This window comes from Manihot esculenta, chromosome 9, assembly GCF_001659605.2.
Source record: "Manihot esculenta cultivar AM560-2 chromosome 9, M.esculenta_v8, whole genome shotgun sequence".
Classification (NCBI taxonomy): domain Eukaryota; kingdom Viridiplantae; phylum Streptophyta; class Magnoliopsida; order Malpighiales; family Euphorbiaceae; genus Manihot; species Manihot esculenta.
In genome coordinates this window covers 33,988,593-34,011,428 of record NC_035169.2, presented here as the reverse complement: position 1 = coordinate 34,011,428, position 22,836 = coordinate 33,988,593, and the positions used below count along the sequence as shown (strand labels likewise).

At 36.4% G+C, this 22,836-nt stretch overlaps 6 protein-coding genes across 6 annotated transcripts; 2 read left to right on the top strand and 4 right to left on the bottom strand.

Annotated features, from left to right (window-relative positions):
• Nucleotides 1-93: 93 nt before the first annotated feature.
• Nucleotides 94-4,814, bottom strand: LOC110623142 (YTH domain-containing protein ECT1-like). Its single transcript, XM_043960021.1, is given in 8 exon segments — nt 94-537; nt 750-893; nt 1,010-1,222; nt 1,307-1,867; nt 1,869-1,880; nt 2,219-2,764; nt 3,818-3,894; nt 4,506-4,814. Coding segments are annotated over 8 exon segments (1,869 nt in total). The 5' UTR covers nt 4,561-4,814; the 3' UTR covers nt 94-276.
• A 758-nt stretch (nt 4,815-5,572) lies between these two features.
• On the bottom strand, nt 5,573-7,999 carry LOC110622183 (ADP-glucose phosphorylase). The gene is made up of 3 exons (XM_021766605.2): nt 7,397-7,999; nt 6,563-6,853; nt 5,573-6,165 (listed from the first exon to the last, which is right to left on the bottom strand). The coding sequence occupies exons 1-3, from the start codon at nt 7,880-7,882 to the stop codon at nt 5,899-5,901; spliced, it is 1,044 nt and encodes a 347-aa protein (XP_021622297.1). The 5' UTR covers nt 7,883-7,999; the 3' UTR covers nt 5,573-5,898.
• Nucleotides 8,000-11,705: 3,706 nt separating this feature from the next.
• LOC110621920 (glutamate dehydrogenase 1) lies at nt 11,706-14,777 on the top strand. Its single transcript, XM_021766220.2, has 9 exons — nt 11,706-12,356; nt 12,439-12,552; nt 12,666-12,887; nt 13,046-13,120; nt 13,325-13,441; nt 13,556-13,806; nt 13,938-14,013; nt 14,098-14,184; nt 14,285-14,777. Exons 1-9 carry the CDS (start codon nt 12,249-12,251, stop codon nt 14,468-14,470), a joined length of 1,236 nt encoding a protein of 411 aa, XP_021621912.1. The 5' UTR covers nt 11,706-12,248; the 3' UTR covers nt 14,471-14,777.
• A 575-nt stretch (nt 14,778-15,352) lies between these two features.
• On the bottom strand, nt 15,353-17,236 carry LOC110622385 (putative H/ACA ribonucleoprotein complex subunit 1-like protein 1). Its single transcript, XM_021766869.2, has 4 exons — nt 17,048-17,236; nt 16,728-16,876; nt 16,511-16,626; nt 15,353-15,653 (listed from the first exon to the last, which is right to left on the bottom strand). The coding sequence occupies exons 1-4, from the start codon at nt 17,181-17,183 to the stop codon at nt 15,482-15,484; spliced, it is 573 nt and encodes a 190-aa protein (XP_021622561.1). The 5' UTR covers nt 17,184-17,236; the 3' UTR covers nt 15,353-15,481.
• A 1,186-nt stretch (nt 17,237-18,422) lies between these two features.
• Nucleotides 18,423-19,201, top strand: LOC110623431. Its single transcript, XM_021768373.2, has 2 exons — nt 18,423-18,807; nt 18,913-19,201. The coding sequence occupies exons 1-2, from the start codon at nt 18,643-18,645 to the stop codon at nt 19,015-19,017; spliced, it is 270 nt and encodes an 89-aa protein (XP_021624065.1). The 5' UTR covers nt 18,423-18,642; the 3' UTR covers nt 19,018-19,201.
• Nucleotides 19,202-19,625: 424 nt separating this feature from the next.
• Nucleotides 19,626-22,404, bottom strand: LOC110623430. Its single transcript, XM_021768371.2, has 3 exons — nt 22,022-22,404; nt 20,901-20,969; nt 19,626-20,486 (listed from the first exon to the last, which is right to left on the bottom strand). Exons 1-3 carry the CDS (start codon nt 22,319-22,321, stop codon nt 19,869-19,871), a joined length of 987 nt encoding a protein of 328 aa, XP_021624063.1. The 5' UTR covers nt 22,322-22,404; the 3' UTR covers nt 19,626-19,868.
• Nucleotides 22,405-22,836: the final 432 nt, after the last annotated feature.

Here is a 22,836-nt window from a genome sequence, read left to right as displayed (position 1 = left end):
ATGTATAAGAGCAAACAAAGAGGCAAATGCTATTTAGGAGAGAATTGCTTAAAATTTACTCCAACCCAAAAGGAAGAACAAGAAGAGAGAAGGTGGTTTAAATATTTAGAGGTTCTGAAATGCCATTTTGCCTTAACAAAGCTATAGAATAGCACACAAGTCATTCTGATACACAGCATGAATCCATCCAAAAAGGTATAGCTAACCCATGTGAGTGCTGACAGGAATTAGCAAACTCAACACAACTAAAAATCTACCCTAAAAATCAAATGGCAATTAGCAGGCACTTGCAACCACATGAGGAGCAACTCTTTTTTCAGATGACGCATCAGACTCGGCAGAGTTCCCAATTGCTACATGCAATCCATCTTCTTGTAGCAGCTTCACATCCCCATTCAACTTCCCTAGTTCGATTGCTGCTGCACCCACTGGTTCCTTCAATACACTATTGAAAGATTTTTGTGGACTCTCTTTTTCCATTATTATAAGCCTCGCTTTATTGGCAACCGAGTCATCGCCAGGTTTCCCCTCAACAACCTTTTTTTTTAAGAAGAATCAGTTGCAGGTTATCAAAACGAATATTCGGGGATCAAATTTGGTGGAGAAAGAAATGTAAGTAAAAAGGTTTGACATCTTAATTTGCCAACTATGGGCTATTTATTCAACGGAGAACGAGAATAAACCAACATACTTGAAGGAAGGAATAAATTAAAAAGACTCCAAATTTAAGGGAGATCAGAACATGCTACCTGTTTTTGAATCTTTTGCTTTGCCCTTTTCTCCTGCATAATCCTTTCACGAGCCGCATAAAACCCAAAATCATCCAGGATGGATGTCTTGCCTTTATGACCTTTGAAAATTTTAAGTATCTGAATACCTTTGTCCAACATAACCTACAGAATCCAGCAGTCATGCACAATTAGAGAATAATACTGAAACAATTAAAACAAACTAGAAAAAAAAAAAAGAGAAAAACTGCACCAAAGAACAGAGGAGAGGAACCAATCACCTCTTGTGTGTCCCTACTATTAGTGACAGGCTTGTTCTCATTATTTTCAAGAGTTATGTGCCTCAAAGAACTATTTGGTACATCCTTAATAAAATGCCACTTGACAGGAAAGCAGCCAATCCACTTCTCCTGTTGCCAATACCCGACTGTTTTGTTAAAATCAACTGCCCCTATCATCTCTGCCAAACCAACAAATTGCCCACTGGCATTGACCTGGAAGTACAAAAAGTAAATAAATAAAGCTCAGAGGAATGACAAAACATACATGGTAGGTAATTCTAAAATACTCATACTTACAGAGAATAGTAGAAATACAGGACAGCTGCCAGGAGTTTCTTTGGCTTCATGGTAAGCTGCATCCAGCTTCTTATTTCCGTTAGGTGTGCTTGCCCACACACCATACTTGATACATTTATGAACATCATCCTCACTGTATGACTTAATAATAAAAAATTTTGCATCAGAGTAATCCTCAGGAAAATCCTCCCTGTTGTACTGCTCCTTGTCTGGCATTTGATGCAAACCATCCTCCTTGTTATCCTCAGTAAGTGACAGGTTTTGCCCCTGGACTGATTGAGGAACAGGCCCCAACTCTGTTTGGTTATTAAAGCCCTTGGCCCTAGGTCCTCTGTTCAACTCACTTAAACCTTCCAAATTCTCATTGCCATAGCCACGGCCCCTAGGTTTGTACTTATTATCAACAACCACCCATCCATGTCCATTTGTCCATGAATTACCACCAAAGGATCTAAAACCTGCACCAGCTCTGTATCCATATTGGCCATACATTCTGTTGTTTGGGTACACGTTCATGAGTCCAGAAGCTTGGCCCAAATCAGACATTGGTCTTGTAGCCTGTAGGGTGCAAATTCTGAGATTACATCAATAAAACAACCTTAATGAAATGGTATTAGAAGATATAGAATGAGAAATAACAACCACCATCAAATATCAAGGTCAAGGAAAAAACTGTTAATACAAGCAGGAGAATGCATAGAACACAATCAAATTGGCAAAACTTGTGATGATAATGATGATATATCAAAAGCTATAAGCCTCTTCATTATTTTACAGGCTCAAGTTGAATGGTTTTACTTCAACAGAGAATTAAAAAGATTGAATAGCTATACGAAAAAATTTCAAACATGGATCAAAAACAAAATGAATATTTGATAAGTTGACTTACTAAAGCCAACTGTTGATACATACCAGTGGTGAAGAGAACCCAGTGCTAATTGCATGTCCAGGAGATCCATTAGGAAACAAAGAGGCATCTAACCATGGGAATGGTGACTGAAACACATCGCATCCATACCTTGGGTCTTGATATTGATAACCAAGAGAAGGAAATCCTGTTGGTAAACCTCCCCTATTATAGGGAACATTTAAACTTGAAGATGAATTTTGATTACTTGATCTGAACGGTTTTGGTCCATTAATTCTATTTACACTCCCAGTATTCACTGTATTATTGGTGTTTGCTGCAGCAGTCCCAACAGACAAAACCCCTTTATCAGCTGCAGCAGAAGTTGGAACCTCTGCTTGGGAAGCACTAGCTGAGTTAGGCGAATAAAGTGTGCCAGTTGAAGTTGGCGCCTGGTAAAAAGGAATAGGGTATGAATACTGTTCTGTTCCATATGGCTGGCCATCATTTCCTGCTGCAGGTACAGTAGAACTTGGTGAAGGATATGCTCCAAAAGGAGCATAACCATAGCCTTGATGGGATATAACAGCTTCATTAATGCCATACATGCGCTGCCCAATGGACAAGAAACCCATCAGATGCAATCTCTGACATATGAATATCAATAATAGTCCTTCAATGCTTTGCTAAATGCTCTTGCCACACACATGTACCGTTTATGTGCGCACGTGAAGCAAGAGAGAGGTGGGGGAGAAGGGAGATGACCACATTATCAATTGAAACACAGTTACAACCCAATAGTAAACTTTACAAAAATATAAAAGATAAATATCATCAAAAGACAAAAGTCACATATGCTTAAGAGTGAGCACTGCAAGAGCATAAATGTTACTGAAACATCACCAACTTTAAAACTTCAAGCACAATTAACACTCCATTCTTAAGTGCAGGAGAAGATAATCACTGCTGTGTATGAAAAATGATGATGTACTTGAGACTAAAAGCACTAGAAGAAGAAAAAAATCTAATTCAATCTAGTATATCAATACATCACATTCAACTCAACCACCAAAGAGAAAAATAGTGTGAAAAATACTACTACAACCTTTTCAGAGAACAAGGTCAATTCTTCCTTAAAGCACTCATGGTCTATGGACAATCTAAGCATTAATAAACATGCATAAACAAGAGGCAGAAATGAGGAGAGACATCTCAACCTCATCTAGAGTAACATATCTAGAGTACTTGTTCTACCCATTATCATGCGAACATAACCTGAAGAAGGATGAACAATTTGCACCAGAATGTTACTTGGCCAAAAAAAAAAAAAGCAAATTGCCTAATTAATCAGTTTCATGAACTTAAAATTTTAGTTTTTCCCATTTTGAAGAGACCTTGTTCATTGTTGGGAAATAACCTTAAACCCAATACACGGCTTACCTCCATACTATTACACAAGCAATGTGTACCCATTAGAAGAATAGTAGGCATTTAGGTCCACATGAAGAGGGGTCGTAGACTAATATAATGGCTTGGCTGTATTAGTAGCCAAGTCACTTGATCCATATTGACTGGTAGAGAGCTATACCAATCAATTTACCATGTAATCAGACAATTGATTAAGGTGGGGAAATTGGTTAATAATCATAAAATAACCTAGTTACCTTCTTTGTAGGTTCAGGAATTTCAGCAGTGTTGGTCTGAGAATCTAATGACAAATTCTCCATCACATCTGCAACCTCTGTAACAGTAACAGTGAAGGATACAACAAACCACAAATCAATCAATTCGATTCATAATTCCTTATTTATTTAAATCCATACGCAATTACTTGTTATCCATGTTTAGCAGAATGGCACACAACAACCAAAACCTTAATCACAAAACGTAAGTCTCCATCTACTGAAAGCAATCTTAGCATGATCAGTAACAAGTAGCCATCCAAAACTATAAAAAACCCAACTGAAAAACAACATCAGTCAAAATGTAGCCCACAAGACCAGCGAACATATTTGGATCAACCAAAACACCATTAAGCAATTAGCATGGAAAAAAAAAATCTCTACACGCGTATGCATATATTTTGCATCTACTAACACATAAAAATGTTGAATTTGAAAATATATAATCAAATTCTAAGAATATGCATTAATTTTATTTATCTAAACAAAATAACAAAACCCATATTCCTGAAAACAATCCACAAAACAATTCTCAATCAATCCCCATAAATACAAAAAAATAAAAGGTCAAGAACCTTGACATACACACCCCACGAGTGCATATAAGTTATACACAATACATATACGTATAAGATAATGAAAATCGAGATTCCAAAAAAGCAAAGAACACCTAGAAGAAGGAAGTTAGTAAGGATACGATCAGAAGGAGAAGAAACAGCTGCCATGAAGATGTCGATGAGCTGCAGATAGAGAAAGGCAAAGAAAAAAGAAAGAGAAAATCTAGAATTTAAAGCAGGAGGAGAATTTAAGAGGTGGGGATTTTGGGGGAAAGATCAAGAAAAAAGGTGGGGGCAGGAGAGCTAGAGGGTGCTTGGAGAAAGGGTAGCCGCCAAAACCCAAGGCCTGGGGTTTTAGAGACAAGCATCAAACAGTTTACTTATATGGAGGAAACACAGCGTTTTGAATTGCGCCACGAAGCTCCACTTCCAAATGTGGATTTTTTTTCAAATAAAATCTATTTATGAAAAACTCTAGTTTCTTCCATCTAGACCTGGCCAAAGGCCCCTTTCGGTTCGGGCCAGTGATTCGATTTGATTTATGATTTAAAAATAATTTCAGCTTTTTTTCAATTTTAATATGATTTTATAGCCATTTTCAGAGCTGAAGGGACCATCACCACGTTCAAAAGCCTATGAATATTTTAGTATTGGGCCTCGGCCTCATATGTGGACATGTTTTTAAGCGAGTTGAAATTTTCAAATTACTGCAATAATCACAAATTTAGTTTTTGATCAACGGCATTTAAGTTGTATCAAAAAGCTATGATTCAAATAGTCTCCATGATTTCTCTCAATTAAAATCAATTATATTAAAACGTTTGTTATTAGTGCCAGGCAGTTTATGCTATGTGGTCACAATTGCTGAAATTGTTCTATTCATTATCAATTATGCAAAGGTTGAAAATGAATGAAAATTATAACTAAACCATAGATGTTGGTCTTTCTGTAAAAAACAAAATTTATGGATGAATCTTAACAATACTGAAATTATTTATAAATTGTAAAAGCTCAGCAAAAAATAAGTAAATAACACAGAGAAGGCACTTTCTGTGCTGTGATGAGGAAAAAGGAGAAAAAAAAAAAAATGCTGCCCTCGTTCCATTTTTCATTTTTTCTTTTAAAATAGTGAGAAAAAATTGACTTGTAAAGTAAAAAAAAGATCAAACAAAAAAAGAAATTAAAAGAGAAAGGGGGATTATAAAATGTATAGATACCAGTATACCACATTGTTTCGACAGATTTCACCTTCTATTCAGATACTGATGGTCAGATTTTAATGATGCTCAGGTATTCTCCACTTAGATTTTTCTCTATCTTGCATTTATCCTAATATTCTGATGCTCTCGCCGGAAAGAAGGTATCCCCACGCAGGGGAAAGCTCCGCCACGGTGCAATCTTTTAATCACTGTGCCTAAACTTCTGTTGCAAAACATGACAAAAAAATGTTTTCAATTTATTCTACATTGACATCGGATGCAACTGGTGGAATCAAGAGTTGTTGGTTCAACCCCCATTTGGAAGATCAACTTCTCTCAGAAGTTTTGCTGCATCTTCAGGAAATACAGGATTTATGTAACAACCAGTTCCAAGTTCAAACCCTCCAATACCAGTCAATTGTGGCACTATCTGTAAAAACCAGTGAGTATAAGGTAACTGTGATTCTTTAATCCGAAGTGGAGCTGTCTGGATCATGAAATTGAATGGTGGATTATTCAATTGTAGAGACATTTTTTTAAGCATGAGCTTTAGCAAACCCGCAAGATCAACAGCCTGCAGAATTGTAGAATTACAAGACATGATCGCTAATATTATCAAAAATACTATGACACAGTCAATCAGGAGAAAAGAGATGCAATTTGCAATGATGCACAAAACTAGCACTAAATGAAATACCCTCTTCAAACCAAAAGCAAGTATAAATAACAATAAAATTATTTAACGAAGGACAGTGCAATCTACAACTATCGTCGTGATCTATTCCAGGTTCAACCAAATCATACTTTGTTCTTGTCATGGCAATGTACATGAAACTTAGAAAATTTGAGTTGCAAAATCACATTCCCCCAACCATGTCCAGAATAAAAAACATAGTACCATCTGAGTTCATTTTGAAAAAAATAATCAATGAAGCAATTAGCAGCAACTATAATCAAACACTGATGTTTACCTTTTCACACTTTAATTCATGGAAATGAGAACTATGATCCCGGGGAATGATCCATATCTCAAACGGAAACGTGGCAGCAAACGGAACAATTGAGAAAAAATGAGTTGATTCATCAATTAAAAGCTTTTCAGTGTGAACTACACATAGACTACATTTCCCTGTCTTATCGAAGTATTCCTTTGTACCATCAAGTCGGGCAGAAACAGAAGGAGGTATAACGGGAAGGGCCATTATCTGACTGTGAGAGTGACTCAGTGAGGCACCAGCAGAAGCACCATGATTCTTGAACACCTTAAAGCACAAAACTAAGTACAAAGTCAGTTTGAATTGCTAATTGATGGAAACACAAGATCAAATTGCACATTGATATGAAAATGACAGGAAAGCACCACGCCACTGACACATGCAAGTTTGCACAAGCAGAGAATATCTCATGGGTTTAAGAGAAGTTGGAAACATTTGAATGAAGAAACAGTAAAATATTTCATGGAGTTGCCAAGAACACAGTGAGTGCTGAAATTACAAGGTGTGCTTGGTACAAATTTTCAATTTTCCAGGAAAACATTATAATGAAACACAGGAAATGCAAGATTCCTAAAGTCTACCATTTAACAGTATTTCAGAAACAGAGGTGCATTTTCTAAATTCTTCAGAGGGAGTGAGGGAGAGGAAATTTGCAGTACCCAAGCGTGCTCCCTGCTTCCCCATTATTAATTAGATGTAACTAAAGCCAATATAAGAAGTCCAAATTCATTGATATATATTGCGTGAATCTGAGTTCCTGAATCCAAACAAATTCTCATTTAAAAACACAAGTTCAATAAGTACATAAACCTGAACGTATTTGATGGATTCAAAGCTCATAATCTGCTCAATCCTCTTCTTATACGCGAGCAAAACATCGCCAATCTCTCTTGTTTCCATATCGCGAAGCTGCACAGAGTGAACTGGAACCTCTATCACCACATCATGGAATCCAAACCCGCTCAACATGCGACCGGGAAAATCCAAGCCAAGGCTTTGCTCAGATGAGTTATCAAGGTTTCTGCTCAACGCCGGGTAAAGATTCTCGATGACCCGGACCTTCCATTCTGGGTTTCCCGGGTCGGGAGGAAACCGGAAGATTTCGGGGGCACACTCATGCTCGTTGCCAATGCAGAAAGGGCAGGTATTGTTGCTAGGATTAGGGTTTTCAGGGGTTTTGGATTTGAAATCAGACGGTCGTTTAGCTCGGGCGGGTGAGAAAACGATCCACCGGTTAGTGACAGGATCGTGCCTGAGTTCGGGGCTCCGAGTTTGAGGCGGAGCTGGTGATGCCATGTTTCTGTTGTCTTCAGCTTGGGTGTTAATATCTTCTTGCGATGAGAACCGCTTGCTCTTCGAACTTTGAAGGTAACAACTGATCGTCTGTTTGGTTGGACGGAAAATGTGGAAAATTACAAAATAGTACAGTTAGAACGCAAATAATATCTGGCCCCCGAATTTTGAGGAATTCAATTTTATGCCCCTACTTTTCAATTTCTCCTAGATTTAGGCACATTAGGAAATTGTCAAAATTATTAACATGTGAAATATTACCATGAATGGCTTTAATAAAAAATATTTTTGTAGACTCAGTCCAAACAATTCAATGATGCATAATAACCGTCTATTACAGTATTATTTATTTCAATTACATAAATTTATATCATTTGTTTCTAAGATTGATGGTGCCATTTTGTTTTTGAAGAACTGAATGGTAAAGTTGGAATTTCTCTGGCTAGTGTAGGGTTGCCGGTATTGCTGATTACGAGTTAATGACGATTGCAGTGTTCCTCTTCCGCGAAATCATTTGTTCAGTGCTAAGTGTGTGTTTGGCTTCGTTTATTTATTGAACTTTTTATCTGTGGTGTGTGGGCTTTGTTTTAGACGTGCAATTTTCTTTGAATTGTAATGCATTAATTTTATTTGGGCCTTTTTAATGTATGATGTCTTGCATTGTAAAAAAAACTAATAATCATGCCTTACCTTGGTAATGCTAATGGAATTTTTTAGGGCAAAACATTGACATTACACCCATTAAGGCTTAATTTGTGTCCAAGAAACAACATCATCAGAAGCAAAGACCGTTTCAAGCCAATCACCACTGAAGTTTTCAGTCTCAAACAGCGATGTTCAGTCATAGTCACTGACTTACTGACCACAATACCTTGAAGATCTCGAATCTCTAGCGATAGATTGTCACGGTCCTATTGTGAACAACACACAAACAGTCCCAAATCCGTGAGAATCATGCCGCACTTAGTCTCTCCAACACCAAGTCTTGAACACATAACTACAAAGAGTACTTGAAGATGGAAGCTAAGTAAAAAAAAGGAAGCTGGAGATCACATAGAAATAGAAGGAAGAAAAACTTTGTATTAATTACAGTGAAAATGATTTACAATTGGATTTCGACACTCTCACTCTCTGTATTGAGTTCTTCCCTCTACCCTTGTGATTGTTTAGCTTCTGTTGTGTTATACTTTGAGATGTCAGTTCAACTGTTTTGTTAGACTACTTTGATGTAGTGTAAGGTTGACTTAGCTCTAGAGGAAGACTAAGTGCCACGTAGGTCTTTGAAGATGTACAATTTGACTAGTTCACTTGCAAGGGACGTACAAGTGGTATTGAAGCATGAAAGAAGTAAAGATGGTGGAACCAGTTGAGCAAGCTGTCCATAGAGGCAAAGGTGACTTCATGGATGAGAAGAAGGGAAAGAGAAGGGAGATATTCCTTCTGTCAGATGCTTCTTATATGAAGGCCCACATAGAGTGAGGGATTGCCGGAAGAGAAGTAAGCTCTCTGCTCTTGTGGTGGATGAAGGTGTGAGTTGCGTTGGTGGAGTCTATGAGTTAGTCGTTGGTCTTCATGTAGTGGCCATTAAGGAGGAAGGCCGATCCACCAAAGGAAGCAAAGAGGGGTCAGTTGTTTGTGGACTTGAAGCACGATGATGATGAAGCGGTGGTCCCATGTGTGAGAGGAGATGAGGTTATGCCAAGGCTTCACAAGAGAAGGCAGCGTCGCTCAAGAAGGAGTAGAAAGAGGTGTTGAGTTGAGGGAGGTCGACACACCTGGCCACATCGGAAAGGAGCGTGTTGAGGACATGCTCGGAGGGACCATGTTTTCGTGTGAAGGTGAGTCACCGCTTATGAGTAACAGGTGATGAGTGTTTTGATGGGAGAGCTTAGTGAGGCCAGGAGTGCCAGGAGCTCGGAGAGGCCAAGGAGTGCTGAGGAGCTCGGAGGGACCAGAGAACGCCTAGAAGCTCAGAAGGGCTAGTGTGCCTGGGATGCTCGTAGGGCTGATGGAGCCTGGATGCTCGCAAGGCAGGCCAAGTTGTCCAGAAGTTCAGAATGCCTGAAAGCTCAAGATGTCCGGAAGCTTACAAGGTAGAAAGGAAAGTCCAGAGGCTTGAAGACTCGCCAAGGCTAGAGAGCTCGGAAGCTTGGAAGGCTTGTACGGATGGAGAGCATGAAAGCATGGAAAGCTCACAGGTTGGAGTAGCCCGAAAGCCTAGAGACTCACCAAGGCTGGAGGAGCCCAAATGCCTGGAAGGCTGCGGGGCATGTGTAGCACGGAAGCCCAGAACTTGCAATGCAAAATCAAGCAGGAGCACGGGGTGAGGCGCGCTAAGTGTGAAGACCCCACTGCGACACGAGACAGGTTCGTGTAGTCTCCTGTTTCTCCACGAAGGATCTAGAATGGGCCATTTTCTGAGGACTTCTTGAAGCGTCACTCTCGAAGGAGGCAACTCAGATATCTTGGGGTGATGGAGCAAGTGGAGGAAGCTGATTGGGCCACTTGCCCCTCCACGTATGTGGTTGTAGAATTTTAAATTTTTTAAATTGTTTTCTAGATTTATTACAACCACATGTAAAAGAGGTGGGGATGATTATAAATAAATACCCCACTATCCTCTCCCACTCGAGCCTTAGAAAAGAAGCTTAGACGTTTAGAAGCTCACAGCTAGGGAGGCACGCACTCACACTAGGTGGAGAGAGTGAGAGGCAGTGTGTAGACGAGAGTCCCTTTTCCAAAATTGTCTATATATTCCTTGTAAAATTGTAATGTGATTCTTGTACTTTTATTGGGTGAATGAAAACTCTTCCTTTTTTAACTCTTATATTTTGAGTTTTCTTTCTACCCATTGTAATTGTTTAGCTTCTATTGTGCCATATTTTGAGATTTCAATTCAATTGTTTTGTTGGATTATTTTGGTGTGGTGTAGGCTGACTTAATCTTAGAAAAGGCTAAACATTGCATGAGTCCTTAGAATTGGACAATTTGATTAGCTCAGTTGTAAGTGGCGTAATATGATGCGCAATATTTTTACTTTCATCAAGCAGCCATGCGTTATTAATGTTATTCCCTCACTCAGTATAATATTTATCTATTTTTTCATTTTCAATTATATTAAAATATTATTTAATTTTATATAATTCTATTTAATTTTTATTATTTTCTATACGATTTATTTATTTATACTAATAAAAATTTAAAAAATCTCTCCATATTTAATTATAATAGTGATTTTATTATTTTAATAAAATTTAATATTTTTATTTTATACTAAAAATTAATATAATTAAAATATTAATAGAAAAAATTATATTTTAATTAAATATTATTTATTAAATATGTGAAAATATAGAATGAATAAAAATTAAAAATATATATATTTAATTTTTTAATTAATTTATCTTTAGATTTTATTAGCCTTCCAAATATTTATAAACATTTATGGATTAGGCATAATAAATTTTAATTTTTCACTAACTAGCCTCTTAAATTTTAATTGGTTCATAATAATGTAATTTATTAAAGGATGAGTCTAATATAAGTTCAAACTCATAAGAAATAAATTTAATAATCGTTATATTAAACAATCATATTAAAATTTATGCAAAATTCATTAAAATTATATGTAAAAAGTATATGTATTTATATATAAATATTTAATTTAATTATTATTAATTTCATTTAATATGACCTTATCCATTTGCCTTTCGCTCGGACATGGATCCAGCTCACACCTATCACCTAGAGTTTATCTTTAACTAAACCCACGATTTACATCTGTTTCTCTATATTTAAATTTCCTCAAAAAAATGTTTTCTTTTTCTTACCCAATTAGTTAATCAACATGGATTAGGTTTTTATCAAGTTTCATGTGATATTTATCTTGGAAAAGAAAATAAATTTATTTTCTTAGTGTTCTGGTAGTAATATTTAAGTAAACAGTGTCTGCTTGCCTTATCTTTAATTAATAAAAAATTGCAATTCTTGTTGCCTTGTATCCTTGAGATTCTAACCTTCCATTTTTATTTGTCAAGCTGCAATTTTCCCAATGGAAATTGGCACCACTCTACCCTTAAAATGGCTGATCTCTGCTTTTAGTCCTTAGGTTTTTTATAGCATATTGCAATTTTTTAATGGTGAATAGTTATCTAATGCCTAGGCTTCTTAATTTTAATCATTTGATTATCTCTTCTGCTTCTGTCTCCCACATGTATTCTTTAATTTTAAAAGTTATAATTTATAAATATATATATCACACCATCTCCTGTGTTGGGAAATGTGTTTTTGCCATCTTTATCTACAAAGTAAGAGACCTTAATTACTCTGCTTTAGTTGTTGATACAGCTTTAGGAGCAGCAAATAAAACATGAATGCATTAGCAGCAACCAATAGAAACTTTAAGCTGGCAGCTAGGCTGCTGGGGCTTGACTCCAAGCTTGAGAAGAGTTTGATTATTCCATTCAGAGAAATCAAGGTGATTATACAGAGGAGTTGGGTATTGATTTGATTCATTAATTTGCACCTCTAATATATTTTTGAACAAAATTTTTTTGCAGGTTGAATGCACCATACCCAAAGATGATGGGACTTTGGCATCTTTTGTTGGGTTCAGGGTCCAGCATGATAATGCTAGAGGACCAATGAAGGGTGGAATTAGATATCACCCAGAGGTTGGTAGAACTGGAAAACCTTTTGTCATCTAACCTGATTGCACAGAACTTGTTTGACAAAAGTTCTAGGCACCAGTATTTTTGGCTGTGATATTTATAATGGGTGATTATAGGTTGATCCAGATGAGGTGAATGCATTAGCTCAACTCATGACATGGAAGACAGCAGTAGCAAATATCCCATATGGTGGTGCTAAAGGTGGGATAGGATGTAATCCAGGGGAGTTAAGCGTATCTGAGCTAGAGCGACTTACAAGAGTTTTCACTCAAAAGATCCATGATCTGATTGGAATTCACACTGATGTTCCAGCTCCAGATATGGGAACTGGACCCCAGGTTGAGCTTTCTAGTCTCATCTTAATTGCACATTTTTTAATTCGCTTAATTACCAGAAAGAAAGATATGAATGAAACTAATGTCTATGTTTTAGTTTGAACGACTCGAAAATTGTGCTGGTTCTGATGTTAATATATTGTTACTGTGTGATTGAACAGACAATGGCATGGATACTAGACGAATACTCCAAATTCCATGGCTATTCACCTGCAATTGTGACTGGAAAACCTACTGTAAGTACATAATATATGGCAGAACCAACTCTGTACTATTATGCAATCTTCATTCGTTGTAGCCTTTGGAGTTTTTCCTGCTTGTTATGTGTTAATAAATTGATTTATGCATTTGTTTTCCACTTGATTCAGTGTATTGTCAATGTAACTTGTTGCTCTCTAATTCTATAATCTGAGAGCCCTTTCATTTATTTATTAAATTAGGATCTGGGTGGATCTCTAGGCAGAGATGCTGCCACTGGGAGAGGAGTCCTCTTTGCAACTGAAGCTTTGCTTAATGAGCATGGCAAGTCCATATCTGGACAACGATTTGTCATACAGGTTCACTTTCTATACCATAGTTGGGTCATACACTAAAGAAAGACACATTGTGCTGCAGGCCCTTCAAAGGGTAAAACAAAGTTCCCTTAAGATGACAGGTGTTTTTCTGCTTAGGGTTTTGGTAATGTGGGTTCCTGGGCTGCCCAACTGATCAGTGAACAAGGTGGGAAGATTGTTGCTGTAAGCGATGTCACTGGAGCTATAAAGAACAAAAATGGTATTGATATTCCAAGCCTACTCAAACATGCCCGTGAACGCAAGGGTGTGAAAGGATTTCATGGTGGGGATCCCATAGATCCCAAGTCAGTATTAGTTGAGGACTGTGATATTCTCATCCCAGCAGCTCTTGGCGGTGTCATCAACAGGTTTACATCTCATACCATCAATCTCTTCTTCTCCTTAGAGAAACAGAATGTAACTGAAAAAATTATGAGCAAACCAGTTGCAGCACTTGGACTAATCACGTGCATTTTCCTTTACTTTGGCCTGGTTGAAGGGAAAATGCAAATGAAATAAAAGCCAACATCATTGTTGAAGCTGCCAATCATCCAACTGATCCGGAGGCCGATGAGGTTGGTTCTTGACACGTTGAGTTTGGTATTACAGTCACATACACCAGAATCCTTTAACGCCACAATTATGATCCTCTTTTACAGATTTTATCAAAAAAAGGAGTTGTTATTCTTCCAGACATATATGCAAACTCAGGAGGAGTTACTGTTAGCTACTTTGAGTGGGTGCAGGTATCAAACAACTTCTTTCTATATTAGCTATAACTATCTGAAGCTTATGCCTGTGGTTGCCTAGCCAAATTGTGCCAATAATTCACTCTGTGCATTGCAGAACATCCAAGGATTCATGTGGGACGAGGAGAAAGTGAATAAAGAGCTCAAGACTTACATGACTAAAGGTTTCAAAGATGTGAAGGAGATGTGCAAGACCCACAATTGCGATCTTCGTATGGGAGCCTTCACTCTTGGAGTTAATCGCGTTGCTCGAGCAACTGTTCTTAGAGGTTGGGAGGCCTGAGAATGCTGCTACTCTGAAAAAAAAATGGAGGCTTCAACGTGGCTCCTAATGCTTGTCCAGCAATTTGGTATTCCCTCGTGCTTGCTTGCTTGCTTGCAGGGGAAACTATGACCAAGGTTTTTGCTATATGTATTTTTTTTCCTTTTCCACCTGAGCTCTTACTCATTAGGTGATTCCCATTGCTTGTATTGTCATTCAAAGAATAGAGAGGGATGCCTATTCTACGGTTTAAAAGCATTTGAATTGCTTTGATCATAATGAATCTCGTCTATTTTCAACTTATAACTAAAATGGTTGGACCTTTTAACTGACCTGTGCAGGTCACCAGGACAGAGGACAGACTTTATAGGCAGCAGTGTAATTGAGGGTTGAATTGTTTGACTTCAGTTCAATTTTTCCTTCTGAATATCAATAATCTCAAGCTTCTCACTTAAAAAATAAATCTTTTTTTTTAGCTAAATCTCTAATAACCGTAAATAACTTGACTCATTTATAACTTTAATGATTTTCAAACCGAAAATAATAAGTATAAAACTAAATTAAATAAATATATACACGAGTTAACTTGTAAATATGTTAAACAAACAAGCTCTTGAAGTTTTTATATCTACAAAAGTTAACTTGTAAATATGTTAAACAAACAAGCTCTTGAAGTTTTTATATCTACAAACTTAAATTGAACTTGTTTATTAAATGAATTCAAAATTAAACTTGAACATTGCTCTTCAAAAAATATGGATTGAATCAAGATAAACTTTTATTCTCAAGTTTTTATACACTCTCTCAACTCCTGTCAAATACTTTTAATAGGAAGCGACGAATTGTCATATAACTCTCGAACTATTCATCATTGATCTTTTAGATGTTAGAAAAATACCAATAGAGGTGCAACAAAAATGGCTTCATTAACAACATTCAAATTAGTACCCAAATACAGGTGGCTTTTTGTCTGTTGCACCTTGCATTGAAAACTTCGAAAGAGAAAAGCACCAATAATATAACACAGTTCTCCTAAAACCTCCCTCTGCCCCTAAATCCACCACCACGGCCACCTCTAGGAGGTCTACCTCTGCCACCTCTTGGACCACCCCTGCCTCGAAAGCCACCACCTCCACGGCCCCCACCTCTACCACCGCCTCTGCCTCCCCCACGACCACCTCTTGCAGCAGCTTGTGCCTGTCCCCTGAAACAATACCATAGAATGAAATTTGATTTAAATTTTAATCAACAGGGGACCAAGGTCCAAAAATAACTACAACAAAACAAACCAGATTCCATCACATTGAATGTCAGACATTGTACAAAAGAAGTTAACAACTAATATAGATCATATGATCAGTTGGTCGTGTATGTAGGAGCCTAGGACATGCACAAGGTGAGAGACCACAATTTCAAGAACTGAATAAATATACTAATCAGAAAAAGAATTTGGAAACAGAAGCCATGAGACTGAATACGCTCACTTTAACCAACAATAGAATACTTAAGCAGTGCTTGTAAAATTTCCTCAACTGCCATAATATTAAGGAAATTAGACTACAGACAAAAAAATAAATATAAAAGCTCCCGGATTCATCCTACACAGGAAATACAGTAACATTGACTTGTAGAAAAATTACCAACGAACTCATGATATGGGAAAGTCATGTTTGAACAAAATTCAGCCAACGAATAAAGGGCAGAATTGTTTCCCATCTAATACTACTTGAAGGATATACCAATGCAAAACGGTAACAACCTTCACAAGATGGAGTATACTTTCCAGTACAACTGCTACTAATCATGAATAAGATCATTAAAGGTGTACAAAAGCTAGCAAAATGTCCATTGTTGAGCACGTTAGACTTCAAACTCACAGTTTCATTATTCTCAAGTCGCTTCACTGTTCCTCTAACTGAGGTAACCACTCATATTTCCATTTCACTTCTTACACTCTTGCATATCATGCATAGGTTTGAAGACTAAAAAGGGAACAAAAAGAAAAGAGCAGTAAAGCAAGGAACTCTATTCTGGAGTAATATAAAAGTGAACTGAACATACTTTGGTTGAGGAAGAAATCTGGCAAGAGGTAAGAGCTTATTTGGATCAATGTAGAATTTGTCCCCAGGAGAATACGAAGTTGCTACAATGCCTTCCATCATCTTGATGGAAAAATACTGCAATTAAAGAAGACTTAGGAATAGAAAAACAAAAATCTGCAAACACACAGATAATAGATATTGCAAATATGAACACAAGACACAGGTGAAATACTCACAGATTCGTTGATGGGACCAAAAATTTCGTCGACTTTCCCTATCTGGGTCTTGTTTTGTAGAAAGATTGGGGCATTAAAGTACGGTATTTTCTCATTGGTGAGCTTTGTCACTGCATCACCCTCACAGGCGTGAAGAAATGCAGAAATTTCTGCAATAATAAGTGGGAAAAAAAGCCTTGAAGAAAAAAAGAACAAAAAAAAATTTCACAAAATAGCTTTGTTTGTTAACTTATGGAAGCAACCGTTTGCTCATTTTCTCACCTATGAACTGAAAAAAACAATAAAGTGAACAGGTTATATAAGGTAAAAAAGGAACTAACCGACGACTTCAGAAGGAGGCCCCTCGTCACGGAACCCACCACCCCCACCACGGCCACCGCCACGACCACGGCCACCTCTGCCACCCCGGCCCCCGTCTCTTCCTCCCCTAAAACCGCCACCTCTGGGTGGCCGCATAGTTCACTATTTTTGGCGTGAACTACAATGTAAAAGTAATGCAGGAGTTGCAGCAGAAGTGAGGTGAGTTTTCTCTTTAATGGGAATTAGGGTTTAGTTCAGTTGCTAGGGTTTAGGGTTTCATTCCTGCTCCCAAGATGACCAAAATCTCCCTCCAGTTTCGCTAATTGGGTCGGGTCATTGGATTTTGAACATCGGACCTATTGAAGAAACCCAATTAAGTTTTAAAGTCTAAGCCCATATCATCTTGTGTGATTTTTCTAGGCCCATTATTAATATTTATTACTGCTACTAATTTAATTTTAGATAATAAAAAAAATAAATCTATAAATTTTACTCTTGGAAGGAAAAGATATTCATATTCATGAAAATAAATTAAAAAGTAATAATATTTTTTTAAAAAAATATATAATTCAGTCTTAAATACTAAGAAAATAAAAATTTTTACATATATAAAACGCGAGTAAAATGAGTAAAATTTCGAGTTCGAGTCTTTCCATCAATCTGAGATATTGAACTGAAAAAGAAAAAATTATTTTTTAGTGTAACCGATTAATTTTGTGAGATTTTATAATTTTTTAATTTTTTAAAAATATTTTTTAAAGATTTAAAAAACTGCTCAATTATTGTGCATGTATCAAAGTCATCTAACTAAGAAGATCTAACTAAGAAGCAGAAGAAGAAGGGGAGGAAGAAAATTTTGGTTGAGATTAAGAAATTCCTAGTTGGCTGCTACTCTGTCAACCATTATGTACATTGAAAAAAAAAAAGATTTTGGTTGAGATTAATAAATTCCTAATTGGCTGCAAATTTTTCAAACATTAGTTTATTTATTTAATTCCTTAAGGACAAGTGGAAGTGGCCAGCACTACCATATCCATTTAAAGAAAAAAAAAAAGCAATTAGTTGATTGAGTTTTTAAAAGAATTTATTGCTTTTTCTTATTTTAAATGAATATATCATTATAATTTTGTAAATCAATACTGTTAATTAATTTATTTTAATTTTATGCGAATATTTAATAGAATAATTTATTATTTAGAATAGAAAAACTCACTAAATAGTATTTTAAAAATACATTAAAAACTTTAACAGCTATTAAAAAAATTTATTAATTAATCATTTATTAATTTTATTCTCTTTAAAAAAATTGACCATGTCCATATTTATCTGGGAGAGTAGGTGCAGCTGCCATTTTGACTTGGTAAAGCAATTCTATTGAAGCTTGTATAGCCAAAAACGCGTTTCCTTTTCTATGAGTATTCCAAATTACACAAGGACACCCCATTCTAATTGCTACAGCCTTTTTATCACCTCAATTTAAGCTAAGGCTCTCATTCTTTTTGGCTGTCTTTGTCTTGCTGCCCATCTCCTAAAATACCACTTTTTTTTTCACCATCTCCTTCTCTTTCTTGATTGCTGTGTGAGATAAAACACCAAGATTTCTACAAAGGTAGATATGTGTCCTCTGAGGTTTATCTTGGTGTTTTTCTCTGCAGTTTTGGCCGGATACTTTGCATGGAGATCTGTGCGGTCGTCGCCGGAGATTGATAGCATCAATTCTGATGATTCAACTGTTGAAAGGAAACCATTGAATCATAAACGAGAATTCAATGTCAAGAAGGTATGTTTGTTCAATCTTGCGTTTCAAGATTTTTTCTTTATTCTTTGCTTGAGTTTCCTGGTTTTCTTGAGCTGTTGATTCTAATTTGGATGTTAATTGATCCAGATGATTCAAAATGGATTCTGGGTATTTGTCGATATGGCCAGCGGAAAGTACCTGTGGAGGAATGTCAAGGAGATGAGGAAAGATGAGAAAGTTAAGAGCTGCTAGAATTTGATCATTTGTAATTAAACTCTTTTTCTTTCCTCTTCTTTCTTTTTTTTTTTTTTATTTTTATTTTTTCCCTTTGTTGGAACAGAGAGAAATTGGGCATGATGGGCAGGTACTTGTAATTTTCAGTGCAGATTTCAGAAGATGCAAATGTAGTTATTTCAGTTGAGAATCCTTCTGAGTTCATCAGTTCAAAAAAAAAAAAACTGAAACTTTGTTCATCAATTTATTAATGCTGCAAAAGTTATCCTAGGGCTCAACTGATAATCCCTAGGCACATTCCCCTGCAAATCGATTTCTGAGATAATTTCAAGGAGCTCTATCACTTTTGCGCTGGTACTGTGTTCACCTGTTGATACTCGAATAAAATTGACAAACTAAATCAATTTATAAAAATTTTGTTCTTAGAGGATTTGAATTGAATTTTATTTTCCTTAATAGATTACCATCACAGTGTAAATCTAATTGCAATGTAAACATCTACTGCGATTATGGGCATTACCTGCAAAACCCACTCTTCACATAATTCAATTTTTCAACAACTATCATGTTCACTAAATTGAATCGATAGTTCTGCATTCTTAACCATTTCTTTTTTGTAACAAACAGATTGAACATCTCTTATTTTATTCATTACCACAGCATATGTACAACAGATAGCAGAGAAAAACAAATAGGTAGCCACATTAACACGTCCTCATATATGCACAAGATATCTGTCGCTTGATCATGTTTGTTCATCTGATTTAACATTTGATAATCCTGTGTGCATATGAGGTTGTGCGCACGAGAATCACTTCTAAAAGTAATATAACAACCAGGCGCAGCGGCAGCACCAAACATCAACAGCTTCAGTTCAGGTCAGCCTGCAGCTTCATAGACATATACAATAGTGTAAGAAGAGCACCTTGTGGGAGTGGGGCATACCTCGCAAGATTGGAACCAACCCACATAGCTACCACTATCAGAGCAACCATGCTACTGCTGGTTTTCCCGCAAGCCCAACTTGCAAACTGGAGACATATAATAAGCAAAATCCCACCTCTTCCACCCAAAATCCATGCAATTAAATAGCCAATCTTATACCCAGGATCCAATTTTCGGTCAAATAAAGCCATTAGACTGCTGAAGGCAATAGATATTTGAGAACCAAATAATTGAAGTAGAAACAGAGATATGAAGACAGATCTAAGCAATTCACTGAAGGGGCCTCTTTCTTGATCCAAGTTTCCTTCTTCAGCCACCTCTTCTGTGTCGCTGTCAGAAGAAGAGTTATCTTCACTTGTATTATAACGTTCCCAGTATCTTTCACGCTGCATTTTCCTCCTCAATTCAGCCCATTTGTAGATTCTTAGCCCATCTTCAAATTCATGACTATAGGATTGTTTCCTACCATATGAACTGCCTGCATTTTCTTGAAATTTAAGCATTCGATCATATCGAGTCCTTGATACCTCATGAGAGAGTACCTGTTCCAAAAGAGGAGTTCAATAGAAAAGAAAATATACATTTTTGAAGCATAGTTAATATCCAAAGCCTAAAACGTATTCATTTTAGAGTATCTGTTTCAAAGAAGAGTTTAATGGAAAGGCAAGCACACTGGCTTGATGTGTAGTTAAGGTCCAAATGCAAAACACATTACACGGATGTGTACATAACATTTATAGAATGACCATTCCTGGATATAGTTTACCCCCTTCTTTGTTTGTATTCAAAACATAAATTACCATCTCGCAATGAAATTAAGTTTTCAGTCTAATATTCTTTGTTTGTATTTCCAAACATAAATGGCACCATCTCCCGATCAAATTAGATTTATAGCCTAATAAAGCATTATGTGAAATACACACCAAGAAGATTATTAGGAAATAGGAATTGCTCACTTCATATGCATGACGGATGCTCTTGAACAGCTCACTAGCTCGTGAATGCTTGCTGACATCAGGATGATACTGCAATAAAAAAGCAAGAATACTTGTAACTCGATAAATGAACAAATTAATACTAAATACAAATCACTCATCTCATATCAAACTATCATAGATGTAAAGGAGAGTTGACTACTCAGATATGGGTAGTAATTGAACAATTATCCCTGAAGAATTATCCCATAAGATACAGAGTACAGGCATAGAAGTGGATGATCTCTCAGAAATTATGAACAGGAGGCCAGTTTATGCCATTTTTCATTTGAAGAAACTCGCTTGCTGATTTTCTTTATGCCATCTTGCAATGGCCAATTGGTACCAGTTTTTCTAACATCCAACTTTGATATGATCTCTTATCTTTACTCCCAGTTCAGACAACATATATACATATGTTTGAGTGTAAATGTTGTCAAGTCTCAACATCGATATGTACTCTAGAAAGACAACTCATGAGTACAAAGAAACTCTTAAATTTCAGGTTTCAGCAATTTGACAAATCATGGGGACTTTTCAAATTTCAAAGTATAAACAACATCATACAGTGTCTCAATATATTACATAGATTGATATGTTCAAAGATATTCTCAGTGCCTCTAGAAAGAACTTGTGTAGCTATAATTACCAAAATGCAATATTTCAATTTCAGGCACTCCATTATGAAAACATCATGCAGATCCTCTAATGACCCTAAAACTAATATATTGATCCATTATCTAACAAATGTATTAAAGAAGCCAAAGTCTTAAGATACATCCATAGGGAGTGTGTAGGCTGTCTAGCTCTAGTTTCTTGTATTTCACTCTTGAGATATTTTTTCACACAGCCTTGCGACTAACTAGCTTAATTCCTTAGCTTGATCAGTGGCATGCTACATCCAAATATTCGAATTCAAAGGTTAATAACCAAGCAGAGCACGCAATCATTCATGAAGAATCACAGTGGTATTTTGTTAAAAGACCAGCAAATCTAGAGATACATGAAGTGATGATAAAAACTAAAAAATGAATTTTCTATCAATTTCCAACCTAGACTTGTTAACTCGGCTACCAAACACAGTCCATACAGTTAGAAATTACCTTGCGAGCAAGAAGGCGGTAAGCTCGTTTGATATCTGCGGAGGAGGCGGTTCGAGCAAGGCCGAGCACCGCGTAGTGGTCTTGCTCGCTGTTGAAGGCCGCCCATGACGATGATGCAACCACGACTGAGCCCCACTTACGGAGGCGGGATAAGCGGTTATGACGGTGGGCCCAGCCCCATGCTGGACCAATTAAGGAATTGAAACCTGCAATGAAGGAGGAGGCTGATGATGAAGACGATAAGGCACCGGAGCCGTCGAATGCGGTGGGGATGGGTCCCACCAGGAGCTGCACCTGCATTATAGTTCATGCATAGGATTTTCTCCTTTTTCCAGCTCGTTTCTCTGGAAATCAAGTGACGCACACTCGAGTAAGAGTGTGGGTTAAGCCCATGAAATGGATTGGGCCTCAACAAAAGCCTCAACAAAAGCCTCAACAAAAGCCTACAACTTGTTTTGTTCCTTTTTCATTTATCTCTTAAAAATTAAAAACTTATTTTTTAAAAAAATTACCACCAAAACAAGAGTCATCATTTGGTGGATTTAGTTTAAAATTGAATTAAATTAAATAAATTAAAAATTTAAATTTAAATATTTATTAAATTGAGTTAATTTAATTAAAAATCAAATCGAATTAGTTTGATTCAATTTGATTCAATTTAATTTGATTAGTTTCAATTTTTAATAAACTTTTTTTATACTTTATTTTTAGTATTTTAAAATTTAATTAAAATATTTTAATTTTAATATAATCTAATTTTTTATATTATTAAAAAAATATATTATTATTACTAATTAATTTAATTTAATTTTTTC